This window comes from Populus nigra, chromosome 4 (genome assembly GCF_951802175.1).
Source record: "Populus nigra chromosome 4, ddPopNigr1.1, whole genome shotgun sequence".
Taxonomy (NCBI): domain Eukaryota; kingdom Viridiplantae; phylum Streptophyta; class Magnoliopsida; order Malpighiales; family Salicaceae; genus Populus; species Populus nigra.
Window position 1 is genome coordinate 8,451,601 of NC_084855.1, and position 14,759 is coordinate 8,466,359.

Genomic DNA, 14,759 nt, shown 5'->3' on the forward strand with positions numbered 1-14,759 from the left:
ATGAAAGATTCAGTCTCTGTATTTCTAATTTTTTTAATTTAGTGTTTTTTTATTGAGTATTTTTATCTTAGATTATCTAATCAAGTATTTCTATTTAAGTGTCTGTAACTCATTTCTTTTAAATAAAACCATTATTAAGTTGTTAATGACATATTCTTTTATATGTGGACGCATGCCGTTCTTATCATGGGATTTATAAATAATAAAAAATAACAATTAAAAAATTATTTATGAAAAATAAAAATAAATCTTTAATTAACGAAGATGCAAACTGTGTTTTGTGATGATAATTTCATATACCTTCTTTCTTTTACAGGTTATTAAGAAATCCTGAAACATAGTTTTTCAAAAAAAATATTTCTAAAAACGACAAATATTCCTCCTATAGTGCAACGTTAATCGATTTCTCTTTTTTTTTTTTTGTTTTTGGGTTGTTGAGTTTGGATTTCATTCAAAAGACCTGAGTTTTTTTTCATATATTATTAAGGATAATAAGGATGATATGTGTCTATTTAATAAATATACCATCAATAATTCAATTAAAAAATACAAATAAAAAAAAATAAAAAATGGTTGAAGAAGATAAAAATATGCGCTAAATTAAAAAAATCGGTGTATTTAATTAAAAATTGTATAACTATAGGTGCTGAATTTTTCATCACCTCCATCCTAATGCAAGCCAATATGGTGTTTATTTCATGAAAAATACATTTTAAAAAATTAATTTTTAATTTTTTTCCGTATTTGTTTAACATTTTCAGCCCTGAAAACACTTTCCAGATGTTTAACAAAAAAAAAATTAAATGTAATGATCAAATTATTTTTAAAATTAAAATTTGTTAAACTGGAATTCAGGGATTTTTTGTATTTTTATATTTGTTTCAATAATAAAATTATTAGAAAGACAATTGGTATTTTGATAAGTATGAGTTTTGATTTAAAAATAAAAGAGTAGTTAGGGCGTGTAATGCTCTTTGTTTTTTTTTGTCTATATTCTTTTGATCATTATTTATTTTACTTGAAATAATTTATAAATAAGAAATTTTTCTCAATTTCAACTTCCTTCAACTTTTTTATTTGTCTGATTTGATTCTTATTATTTTGATTGTTATTTTTTATTAGAGATAATTTATAAAATTAGGTTATTTTTTTAAATTTCATCATCTTTTAACTTTTTTTATCCATCAGATTTAGTCCTCGTTCTCTTGATAAATAAATAAAATTAAAACAAAAATAATTTATTTTTTACTTATTTTTAATGATATAAACAAATACTAAAAAATATTTGCCAACTCTTTTTTCATAACACTAACAAAAATATATATATATATATATATATATATATATATATATTAAGAATTCACTTTATATAAAAATTTTTTTTTTTTAAAAAGCACAAGTTTATCTTTGCATCTCTCGGAAAGATTGATGCACTGTAGAGTGTAGAGTTCAGACACTGTGTGCTATATGGTTCCAAAACTGACACGTATACATGGTAGGCTTCAAATATTTTAAAGTTAAAACGATCTCTGGATAGTTCGCAAAAACGAGGAACTCAAATATAATAATAATAATTTACTTGGAAATAGACGCATGATTGAGGATCCATTTTTCAAACTCTATTAAAGTTTGCAGGGTAGGGATGAAATTGAAAATGGCACCGAACGGCGCCGCGGCAACCCGTGAATGCACCTGCGTTGCTTATCCTGATCAAGCGAGTACTTGCAAGAGTGCTGAGTACTGTCGATAATTGACAGTTACCATATGATCCGCAACAGCAATATTGTTTCCAACCAGTCAATCTCAGACACAAAGCTATCAGTTGATTGATCAACAGCATCGATCCATGCTAGCTGCTGGAGCTATGTGGAGGTCGAAAATTGGAGGCTGTCGATTTCTGGCCACTCCCACATCTCACGACCGCCTGGCGATTTTGCACCAAGTCGTGATCCAAATGGCAGATTTACATTGATATTTTAAGAAATTCCACTAGCATCTTGTCCACACTCGTATTTAGGCTATGATGTGTATGGTTTGTTTCTCATTATTTACAAATCTTGTCTTCTCGTGATGATCATGGAGAAATCAAGATTGTTTATTGTATCTGGAGGCACTTGCAGACAATTTGGCGTCTTTAGGCTATGATGTTAGTAGTAACCCATAAGCCGAGTCTCGCAGGCCTGGCAAAAATTGTTTTAAGGTGTTGGCCACTCTCTCTTTTTTTTTTATACACGGACGGTGGGTAACCTGCTGTGGCCACCAATTTGTCATTCTCTACGTCATTTTCCAGTCATTTCGGTTTTGAGATTTCAAAAACTTAATTATTTCTCAATTTATTTTCACTTGACGTCAAAGAAACACCAGGGAAAACTTTAAAAACTTGTTTTCGAACCCAAAATATCTTCTAATCTCACTAAAAACAAAAACAAATGAATTAAAAGAGAAACTTTAACAGCCGTAATCTACGTTTTCCAACATTTTTATAGAGAAAAACAACATCTTTATTGAACTTCTTTTGAAAATATAAATTTATTCACCCAATATCATCCTTTTTAATGCCCTGAATGTTGACATCTGATCACTCTTTCTCTTTAATTTTTAAAAACTAAAACGAAAAAAATATTTTGGACTCCTAAAATAACAAGACCCATGCAACGAGTAAACTAAAAACTACAGGGATCAAAATGGAATCTATTTTATTTACTTTTGATAAATTTGATCATTCCTCTTTTAATTTTTATATTTAACCACAAATTAATGTTTATAGTGCAAAATTGTTTTTCAATTCATCACTAACACTCTGTACAAGAAGCATTAGAGCTTGAAAAACTCAACTCCTGTCTTATCAGTTAGGAAAAGAGATGGGATGCCATCTGGAGGTCGACCCCGAATACTCAACTCATTATCACCATGCACGAGAATCCAATTTCGCCAAAAAAAATAAAATCAGTCCCTTGATTTGCTTTCTCGGAAGACATGTTCAGTTGAAAAATGCACTCTCTATCTAAGAGAAGCCGGATATCAGAAGTCCAAGCACATCAAGGATGAGGAGGAGCTACATATGATTCAAAATCACAATTGCACTTGCCATTCTTGCTATATAAAATTACAATAATGGTAAAATATCCTAATTTATCAAAATAAATGTTGTAATTACTGATTTTTGAGATAAATTGACTTATTATTATTATTATTATTATTATTATTATTATCAATGTGTGCAAGAAATGTTTTTAAAAAATTTGGTGCTAGATATTGTCCCATTAAAGTAAATTCAGGATTGTCAACAGAATCCTAGAAAACCTACTGAATGTGAGTAGTGAACTTTGAAATCATAACACAGGAAATGCACTCAAAGTCCAATTGTCATCCTTTCGGTCCAACTTCTACGTCTTAAAAGTGATGATGGGGTGTCTGCTGCAACGCCATTCCCTAAATCGCTATCTTAGGTCCTCCGACCTATACATGCGTAGAGGGAATATTTATTCGGAGATAGATGCTGTCAATGAGATCAAGACAATTCGGTACGTGTTTATCATCACGTCTTAAAGTACTGCGAGAACAAATTAAACGAGACTGAGGGGCCAATAATGGTCGTATGGGGACAAAAAAATAAAATAAAATTGTTCCTTCTAAGCTTGCTGTTCGAATCCAAACCTACTTTTTACATTTTCTAGGAGTTTTTTTAAAATAATTTAATTTTTTATTTGTTTTAAATTAATTGTTTTTTATTTTTTTTTATTGTTTTAATAGATTGATGTCTAAAATTCAAATTATTTTTTTAAGAAATATATTTTAAAAGGTAACTGTAAGAAGATAGACGGAAGCTCGAATTGCCTTCACTGTTCTAAAACATTGCGTGTTACTTTCAAAGACACGAAGGGACGTTTACTGGTTTTGAATTGAGATTTGATCAAAAGAAAACCCCAAACGCCAAAATGGAAGCGGTGAGAGAGACCACAGTATTGCACGCTGTGGCTGTGGCTGAGTCAGAGATTTCTTGTCTAAATTTCACAATGGATGGTTACCATATATATAAGACTCTTTTTATTAATGGTCCAAACCCAAGTACTCAACAGAAGGTGGGACCAATTGGCTTTCGGAATACCACAAATCCACCACCACCATCGATGGTTCCCGGTCCATCCTTTGGACCACCATGAATTCACGTGTTCGATAATACAGGAATATATATATATATTCCATGTTTTTTTTATAATTTTAATATTTTCATTTTTTTCCGGGAAAAGAATATTTTGAAAAGCATCCTAGCCACGTGTCCGACCTGTGTATCCATCGCAATAATTGACACACATATCATCTCTTATTGAACTTCTTTTCTCTCAGAGTGTACCCTCCGAATTGAGTCTTACTTCCTGATCTTGCCGTTTCAGTTTCAAAGGCAGTAACTCATAGAGGAGGGTGTGTTCGAGACAGATGGATAGAGAAATGCAAAATAGCAGCCTGTACATAGCGCGTGGCCCAGAAGGATCTGAAAGCGGTGGAATTAGCAAGAATCTTGACGATGATGGTCGACCAAAAAGAACTGGTGCATATGCTTGAAGAACTCATTTTCCTATTCTTACATCCTTTTTTTCTCTTCAGCTTATAGTTAATGGTTTTGTTTTGATGGGCGGTGGTTGTTTTTTAAGGGACATGGATAACTGCAAGTGCCCATATTATCACTGCTGTGATCGGATCTGGAGTACTATCTCTGGCATGGGCTATAGCACAGTTAGGATGGGTGGTTGGGCCGCTTGTTCTCGTGGTCTTCTCTTTCATCACTTTTTTCACGTCTACTCTTCTTGCCGATTCCTACAGGTCTCCCGACCCTATCACTGGCAATAGAAACTATACTTACATGGATGCTGTGAGAGCCAACTTAGGTGAGTTAATTATATTTTGACTACGAATCTATTACCACATATGCTAAAGACAATCAAATTTAACTGTAAGCGGTTCACCCTTCATTTGTATCAGGAGGCAGGAAAGTTCAGCTCTGTGGGTTGGCACAGTACGTGAATCTGATAGGAATTACAGTTGGTTACACCATCACTGCATCTATTAGCATGGTGTAAGTAGGTTACAGCTAAAGGCATACCATGTGATTCCTCCAAAGAAAAAAAACATGTCATGTGGAATCTTCTTGATTTTTTATACATATATATAAAAAACCTGAGCCAGTATTTAGCATGGCATGGTGGCTAATTAGGAAAGAAAAAGACAGAGCTAAAATTTATTTACACGCGTCTTAAAAATTCTCAGGGCTGTTAGGAGGTCAAATTGTTTCCACAAACATGGGCATGCTGTGAAGTGCCAGACGTCAAATAATCCATACATGATAATCTTTGCGTGCATCCAAATCATGCTTAGCCAGATACCAAACTTCCACAAGCTCTCATGGCTGTCGATTCTTGCAGCAGTGATGTCTTTTGCTTATGCTTCCATTGGCCTCGGACTATCCTTAGCAAAAGTAATCGGTAATAATACCATACCTAGTAATACTTGAATTAAAAAGCATTAAATATCACTCCCAATTCAGTACTTTTCGTGTCGTGCCCTAATTAAATCTAATATCTGTGTCTTAATTTTGATTGATTTGTTTTGAATGGAATATATATATATATATATATATATGAAGGCGGCGCGCATGCAAGGACAAGCTTAACAGGAGTAACAGTTGGGGTGGACGTGTCAGCAGAACAGAAAGTCTGGAGGACCTTCCAAGCCCTTGGGGACATTGCCTTTGCGTATGCTTACTCTACTGTGCTCATCGAGATACAGGCAAGCCATACTGCTATTCTCTAAACTGCTTGAACTTTCATATGTTCAATCCATTATACACCACTCTACATGCAAGAGGACTAGCACCTCGACCCAACATGATGATTAATTATTTGATGCATTTAGTAGGAGACTTGAAATGTGTGCCAGATTAAACGTGGGTACTATGGCTTGCTGCTGCTAAAAAAATACGAACATTTTTGTCTGTCGGATGTTGGCTTCGAACAGAATTAACTTTCACAAGCCGTGTTCAAAAAAACAAACAAAATAAAGAAAGTTTCACTGGCCAGTAAAAGATTACATCTGATAATACTTGTCAGAACGATCACAAATCTTAACACGAAGTGAAACATGGGGTAGTCCAAAAACAAAACTATAGTAGCATTATTATAAGCATATTCAAATATCCGGCCATACGGGTCCCCTTCGGTGGGGTCCTCGGTTCTGGGGGTTCCATCGAGCAAGTGATTCAATTAGCAAGATGCATGCGTCTCCAAGTTCATTTGGAGTCCTCTGATTTTCTAGAAGGCGAGTGCATTCCTGTAAACAACTTGTCTGTACTGTATACTGTCTTGATGAGGACCTTGAGTAGCCGTAGATGCCAAGTCCCCACCCTCAAGAATACCTGCTTGGGAGATGGGACGTCTTATCTCATGTTTAACTTCTTTCTTCGCTAAAAGTTTAGGTACTGCGTTTTTGATGGGTTGCAATAGGGTTTCAAAGATTCCTCAAGGACTGTTATGGTGATTGAGGACCATAATTTTAAAACTTTGTGCCCTAGATATTTGGCCATTCGGGAGAGAACTATAGGCCCACGTTGTCCTCTTAGATGTTGTCTCGTAATCCACCCATCATTTTAAAATCCGGCTGGCGGATTGACATCAGACCAGGTTTAAGAAACAAATAGTAGAATGCAAAAATTCAGGTTGATTTTATCATCCTCTTAACTTAGAAAAACCTGATAAAAATTTAGTTATAATTTATTAATTATTTAATTTTTAATAAAAAAATATTGTTCTATTTTATAAAAAAATTAAGAATCAACCCCAAATAACCCAATGATCTAATCAAAACCCATAATTCAAGTCTTGTGTGGGTCAACCACTAAATTGTGTTTAAAAACTAGAAATCCACCATGAGCAGAGGTTGCTTTATTAACTGGGTGCCTTGCATATAGCAAGAACTAGTCTAACAAATATGGACATTTTAACATAGATAGATACTAGATTAGTAGCACATGTTATTTCGTATATTTTGTAAGCTATATCAAACCTTTTTTTTCATGTAAAAAAAATATTTAGGCAATGATAGAATTTTTTAAATAAATAGGAGAAACCCTGGAGTTGGATTAAACTTTGATTAATTTGATAATATGATAAAAAAAATAGGCAAAAAAAAAACAATATTAGATCGGATCAAGCTGGGTTAACAAATAAAACTCTTGACCCAACACATGAGATCGGAATAATCTTATAAAAGGATGGAGTCGTAAAAAATCTATTGTAAAAAAAAATCTAAAAAAATTTAAGCGAACCAGGTCAAATCTTTCAAACCTATGACTCGAAAGGTTAACAAAATCTCGGTAAATAAAATATTGAAGGATAAAATCAAAAAAAAAAGTTCCAATAAAAAAGGATTAATATCAATCAAAAGAATAAAGATTATATTTGACATAAAATAAAATGAACTAAGATATTGAGTTATGCAATTCACAAAATAATTCAATTAAGCGAATTATTAAAAAAAATAACAATAAAAAGAAGAATAAATCTGAAAGCTAAAAAAAATCAAATAAGGGTTAAATTAAAAGAAAAATCTAATGCTATAGATTATTTAAAATAAAAAAATAGTAATAAAAAATATGGACCAAAACAAAAAAAAATTGAAGAACTGTTTTGAAAATATGCAGGGAAAGGCCCTAAAATCGATAAGAAGAGAGGAAAGAAAAAAAAAACCACTAGAGCAAAATTTGATATTTTTTTGATACACACACTATTCATTAAAAAAGGCGACACCATGAGGAATAAAACAAGGGTCATTGAACATTAACAACATGTAAACAAAATAATTTCTTAAATCTTTTATAATCACAACGAAACTAAATGTAACACCCCCATGAAATTACATGCAATAGAATCATCATTTCACATGATGTTCATGAAAACATTGAACATTATATAAACTTTTAAAAATCAGCTATCTATTCATTATTTAAAATTGATAATCCTTCCAATTTTAAATAAATTTCGGTAGAGTTTTCCCTACACAAGACTCTATCTGTAAAGATCCCACATTGAAAGCAGCATTCAGAGCCAGGGCCTTATAAGTGCATGCTCACCTTGACTAGTAAGACGCGTTTTGGGGCCATACATGACTACCAAGAACAAACCAGTGAGGGAGACTTGGGTGGAAGCCCTGGATTTGGGTGGATTGAAAAGCTCAAAATGGATAATATCTTGCTAGTGAAATGAGGTATTACACTATCCAAGAATGATCCGAAGTTTTTTGCCACCACATTAGAAATTTTTAATCCATATATATAAAAATGAGTCACCACCAACATAACCAAACTAAAATTCACATAAGTTTCCCCTTAGTTGTCATCAATATGAACAACTAAGTACCATATTTTTTTCACCTTATTTACATGATGCACTGATTATCAAAATTTATTTCTTTAGTTACTGTCAACATGTTCAACTAATATCAAGAATATATTTTTAGTTAACATCAACACAATTAACTAAATATCGTAATATTTATTATATTCTGTCAACACGCTTAATTAGTATAAATAAGAAATAATTTTCACTTACTTCTATTCAAATATCTCTTCTACAATTTATTTATATATTCTCGTTTCAATCAAGTCATACATGATAACCTTTAATCTTGGTATTTTTTATAATTTCACTAATTTTCAATTTAATTATATTCACATTATCACCAAGGACCATATACTTATCCTATAGAATCCTTAATTATGCTTTCAAACGTTAAACTATGATATTGTTTTAATCATTTAGTCTTCGTCCGAGATGGTAGATTATTCACATGTTATATAATTGTCTTTTTACATTTTCTTTCTCGATAATCCATCCCCCACCCCCCAGTTTCTATACTATTTCTCTCACTTTAATATACCATTTCACGTTTCACTATCTTCATAAACCATACATGATATATAGCTGATCAAGGAGGAATGAATGTGATAGTTTAAAAAGAATAAGCACCGGTCCTAAAATAGGTTTAATGCTTTAACAATTTAATTAGCATTCGCTCATACAGCCAACTAAATCAAATTAGTATAATGATGGCCTCCACTCCTCCGGCCGACTCATCTAGTTATGTATTATAACAGCTCTTGCTCCTGCGGCGAACTTATCCAGTTCTGTATAATTATTGTCTCTGCTCCTGGGGTCAGCTTATCATAAATACATAGCAATACCCCTTGCTCTTGCGACAGCTTGACATCTTTACCATGCTATTTATTAATTTCCTTTCTTTTCACTATTGAAATCTATTTGATAAATATGGTTTTAAAATATTAATCTGATTCTATAAAATTACCGCTCCCACTCCTGCAACCGACTTATCATAAATATATAGCACTAGCTCCCACTCTTCCGGTCAGCTTAATTTCTTTTTTTTTTTTTTGTCTTTTATTGTTATGGACAATTATATTTTATGCATAATTATTATACCATTACGAACACTTTTTATTTATGTAATGATTATCGTCGTTACAATCAATTTCAATTTACATAATGGTTGCCTCTATTGCGAACAATTATCATATAAAACCTAGGATTTTAAATGCCCTAGTTTTCTAAGATCATTGCCATAGTTATTCAATCATGCAAAACTCTCAATTTCTCTCCAATCACAATACTTTAGCTATTATAACATCAATTAATATAAAATTTATATAAAAAAACTAAGTTCTAAAATCTTTCATCTTCACCATTGAAATTCTCGGCCATATAAGTGAGAATTCAAGGCAATCAAATTTCCAAGTTTTCAAATTCAATACAATTTTAATTAAATTTGACATGTAATTTCATTTAACTTACATACTCTACTCAATTTAATTTTATTCACAATCATTATCAACATGTTTTTTTATCATTTAGGATAATTTCATTTGGTTCCATACATATCTTCGCATCAAGATTTCAAAATTTCCGCACCTACACCTTCCCACGCTATCTCAACTATTTAACATACATTTTAATTGGCCCATTAATTCTTTACAAATAATTAGAACATCACAAGTGATTCAATTTAATTAAATTTTCAAATTATTCTAAACTAACTTTTTAGTCAATTCAAATGAACTCATGATTAGTCATAATTTTCACAATCTTATTTCTCAAACATACAAATTTCCATACCAAAACACTTCACACAATCCATATCAATAATTTCTCATACAACTTGAATAAGTCTTCTTAACTTGCAAACATATAATTCATATACCTCATACAATCTTTACCCCAATAATAATATCTTAGGTTTTTATATCAATTTCCTAAGCATTCAATATCAAAATTTATAAAGCTTCCATCTTCCTCTTTAATTTATTTTTAAATGAAAAACAATTCAACACAAAACCAACATGAAATCCTACATCCTAAAACATTAACCTTACTTAGTTAAATTCATTACTTTTCATTTTCCTTAGCATACCTCTAACATAATTTATATAATGAATACTAACACTTGATTCAAAATACATTTTTTTCATATATTTATTTCAAACTAACACATAATTTCACTAATTTTCCAGTAAATATTCATTTTTCTCATGCACATGTACCATGGTCGGCTCTAAAGCTCATTTCGATCTCTTGATTTTTCTTCAATTTTGACTAATTTCTAGTCTAGCTATCATGTATTGTTTCATACCACAATAACAATTTTTAAATAAAAAACACTTCCCTAAATTCCCACTCAAGAACCCAATTCAAAATTTTAGATATTTTGCATAAATCAATTTATCTTCACTTAAACCTGTATATATTAGTTTAAATCTTCTTACATGAATATTAAATGAGCTTCAGGTGTTAACCCCCCTGAAATGTTTCCACCCTTACTCCTTTCTCTCTCTAATTTTGATGGCCTCTCTCTCTAATTCCCTTTTCTCTCACTTGATTTCCTCTTAATTCTTATGTTTGATGTATTTAAACACTCATTTTATCATCTAATATGCCCTTATTCATGATTTCCTTTAAGAGTTAAAAGTAAAATACAAGAAAAGATATAAAAAAACTCTCATCCTTTTTTCTTTCTAGTAGAACTGGTTGTTATAAAAAGAGAAAGAACCTGAAATTTTTATATTCTCCAACTTATTAATGAAAATGTCATTAATGAGTTTATAAATTATTTTCTATTTGACTATCAACATTCTAGTACAACCTTCTCAAACTTTGATTACCCTAGAAGTTTAACCTAAGATAGAACAATATGTTAAAAGACTCATCATAAAATTTAGCTCAATCTGACAGTCGAATTGAGAAATGCTTAATAGTGTAAAACCGATCATTTTATTTACTTAAATCATCAATATTTTCAACTAATTCATTTGGGATTTTCATCCCTATTCTCAGTAGAAGTTTTACCCTTGGATTTTCATCCCTTCCTGTTAAAAACTACGTGATTGTACGCGGGGTTTATACCGATAGTTGGCATTATTCGCGCTTAAAATCGTACATTAATTTATTTGAAATACTCTTTCATTTTATAAATATTTGCACCTCAAATTTAAAAATTCTTCCTTTATAATTATTATTTTACCTAGTCAGAAAGTTTTCGTAACTTATCACTAGTTAACAATTCACATATTGATTTTATTAATTTATTTCATCCAAAAATTAAGTTAATTTATTGGTGATGTCCATTCTAAATCACAATAATTTTTTCTTTTAATTTATTATTTTTCAATAGAGAATTATCATTGGCTTATATTTTTATACCGGGGTTTACACTTTTAATATCCTCCAAAATTTGATGCCGGCGTAAATACAATGAGTCCTTCTGAATACGCTGGCGAGGAGAAGAGATATAATGGTTTCTATTACATGTGCAATCAACCTATCTCAATATTTATTTTTGAAAAAAAAAATCATTTTCTTTCTTTCTTTCTTTCTCTAGCCTGTTAAATTTTGGGGAAAGAGCAAAAAACCCACTATAAGTCAACGTAAGGTCATGCAAGAAATACGTGAAGAACCACCGCCATGCACTCTCATACATTGATTTTTGTTTTTTACCTTTTACTTTTATTGATAAAAAAGAAAGTTTTTCTTTATAACTCTTTGAAGGCATATGATTAAAATAAATAAAACCATACTTGTTCGTATCCTCGTATCAACACGAGCCCATATTTTTCAATAAACATATAGAGTGGTAAGGTTAAATTAACTTGTGAAGCTTCTAATCCTTCTTCATTAATGACAAATTGGACCAATGTGTGTGTACATCTCCTAGACCAAAAAAAGATACCTTGTTATGGAAACCTGTCACCGTAAATTCAAAAATATTATGATGCTCAAGGAGGCGAAATATCTCGTATGAAATGCAGGACACACTGAAATCAAGTCCCCCAGAGAACAAAGCTATGAAGAGAGCAAGCTTTGTTGGCATCCTGACAACAACCACGTTCTACATTCTCTGTGGTTGTCTTGGTTATGCAGCTTTTGGAAATGATGCACCGGGCAATTTCCTTACTGGTTTTGGATTCTACGAGCCTTTTGTGCTAATTGACATCGCAAATGTATGCATAGCTATCCACCTTATTGGTGCCTACCAGGTAAAGCCTTGCCACTCAAGATGTCCCCATCAAAGTTGTGCAATTTATAATATACTTTGGCTAGTCATATTCTAAAATGATCTGCATAAACAGGTATTCTGCCAGCCAATCTTCAGTTTTGTGGAGAGCAGATGCCACAGAAGATGGCCTGATAGCAAGTTCATAACAAGTGAGCACGCCATTAACATTCCATTTTATGGTGTGTATTACCTCAACTTATTCAGGCTAGTGTGGAGAACTTTATACGTTATAGTGACAGCAGTTCTAGCCATGATCCTTCCATTCTTCAACGACTTCTTGGCTCTTCTTGGGGCGATCTCTTTCTGGCCGTTGACAGTTTATTTTCCCGTAGAGATGTATATGGCGAGGACAAAAATGCCAAAATTCTCTTTCAGGTGGACCTCCCTGAAGATGTTGAGTTGGGCCTGCCTGGCAGTATCGCTTGTTTCTGCTGCCGGAGCAGTTGAAGGCCTGCTCCAAGCTCTCAAGACATACAAGGCCTTCAAAGCCCAGCAATGATTCTGTTCCGTGATCATACTTTCACTCGGCTCAAACCAGAAAGTCAGAGAATCAGTCTGTACTTTACTCATGATGCTGAGCAATATCAAATCACCTACCTGTATTCCGTCAATTATAAGTAAAACTCACATGATCATGTCAGAGAGAAACTGCATTAACACTGATCGGGATCTCCTATTCTATCAATCAGAAGCAATAAGGTTTTTGTCTGGTACCTAAAACTCATATTTCTTTCTCTATTTTTTTTTTTATATATATAATGTCTTTCAGGAAACCCAAACCAGAGCATCAAAGTTAAAGGCTCTCTGTCTGGTATCCAAGATGGTCTTGAGAGATGAAACGTGTATTGAAAGCTCTTTTACACCAGAACTCCAAAACTGTTCAAGTACTTTTCCTTTAAATTCATCCATTGTTCTTCATCAACCATAAACCCAAGTAACAAGAAATACTGCTTGAGCGTCTGAATAATTCAATCATTAACTTATATCCAAAAGTCCACTCTATGTGTATGTCTATTTGCTCTCAGCTAGAAAATACACTTCTCTTTAATTTTTTCACTACCTGCCTCCTATCTCCTCAAGTTTTTCGATATCCTAACAACTCCAGGTCTTTTTAGGTCTTTTCATGGTTCCGAATCCCAATAACGTTGAGAAAATGATGGCTACATATATGGGATATGGAAGTCCCAAAAAACAGCATGAACTAACACCTAAGGGTTTAAAACAACGAAATTACTTCAATTTATGTAACAAGATTAGAATGAGAACAAAGAGGAGAAATTCTAAACAAGAACCATGAGGACAAGAGATAGAAGAGCTTTCATATGAATCAAGTAGATGGGAAGATTAAAGCATAAAAAACAGTAAAAAAGTCCTCCAGGGCAAGCATTTGAAAAGCTAAAAATGGTCTTAACCTATCAAACGTCAACCAAAGGACAGCACTGAATCCATGAACATTGAACCATCAGAGACAACAAATTCAGTTACATATTGAATAGAAAGTCGATGTTCTACCAAACTCTTCTGTTTTCTTGATCCAATTTGACATTTTCCAGCAATAAGAAAGAAAAATCCGATCAAAATATTAAAGTTATATATATCAGTCGCTCAGTACAAGAGACTGGAAACTTCACACGTAAATGACCAACATTCATGGAATCAAGCTGAAACATTTACCTTGTCGATATAATACAAATTTGATTATATTCTCGGATTATCAGTCATATAACTTTTCACAGGAGATGTGTCTGACTTCTAGAGTCAAATAATTTCATTATTACTCTTGCTGTTGGGCCAGATCCATAAACCTGAGCATATACTTTAGAACATCTCTGCATGTTCTCCATCAAATTTGGCATCTGAAATAATTAAGAACCTGTTTGGCTAAGAAGGGTTTTTGCCTTTTTTTTCACTTTTGGGGCTTCCCCCTAAAAGCCGATGAAAAAGATGTTTTGGTATAATTCTGAATGCTCTTTTGAAATCCAAAAGTCAGAACCTATATAATGGAAGTTTTTGCTTTTGAAACTCATCTAACATAAAAGCATGTTAACAGAAAACAGTTTTACAACCACTGCCACGGCAGCCAAAACTGACCGTGGTCACAACTACAATAGCCACGACTAAAAGCCCAACCAAAAACCATAGGAAAA

At 32.4% G+C, this 14,759-nt stretch overlaps 1 protein-coding gene across 2 annotated transcripts; it reads left to right on the forward strand.

The window, feature by feature from the left end:
• The first annotated feature begins 4,273 nt into the window (after positions 1 to 4,273).
• LOC133692461 (amino acid permease 6-like) lies at positions 4,274 to 13,668 on the forward strand. 2 transcript variants are annotated; one of them, XR_009841894.1, is made up of 8 exons: positions 4,274 to 4,549; positions 4,653 to 4,886; positions 4,981 to 5,074; positions 5,266 to 5,480; positions 5,642 to 5,784; positions 12,365 to 12,592; positions 12,686 to 13,311; positions 13,382 to 13,668. XR_009841894.1 is itself a non-coding variant. In XM_062113426.1 (7 exons), the coding sequence occupies exons 1-7, from the start codon at positions 4,438 to 4,440 to the stop codon at positions 13,109 to 13,111; spliced, it is 1,452 nt and encodes a 483-aa protein (XP_061969410.1). In that variant the 5' UTR covers positions 4,274 to 4,437; the 3' UTR covers positions 13,112 to 13,332. The 2 variants fall into 2 exon arrangements, 1 of the variants encoding a protein (XP_061969410.1); XM_062113426.1 differs by lacking the exon at positions 13,382 to 13,668 and having other exon boundaries at positions 12,686 to 13,332.
• Positions 13,669 to 14,759: the final 1,091 nt, after the last annotated feature.

Excerpts from the sequence above, each read along its gene's own strand:
- LOC133692461 (XM_062113426.1), top strand. The coding sequence starts at position 4,438 with ATGGATAGAGAAATGCAAAATAGCAGCCTGTACATAGCGCGTGGCCCA. Across the intron at positions 4,550-4,652 it reads TGGTCGACCAAAAAGAACTG|GGACATGGATAACTGCAAGT; the intron begins GTGCATATGCTT and ends TTGTTTTTTAAG. Across the intron at positions 5,481-5,641 it reads ATCCTTAGCAAAAGTAATCG|GCGGCGCGCATGCAAGGACA; the intron begins GTAATAATACCA and ends ATATATATGAAG.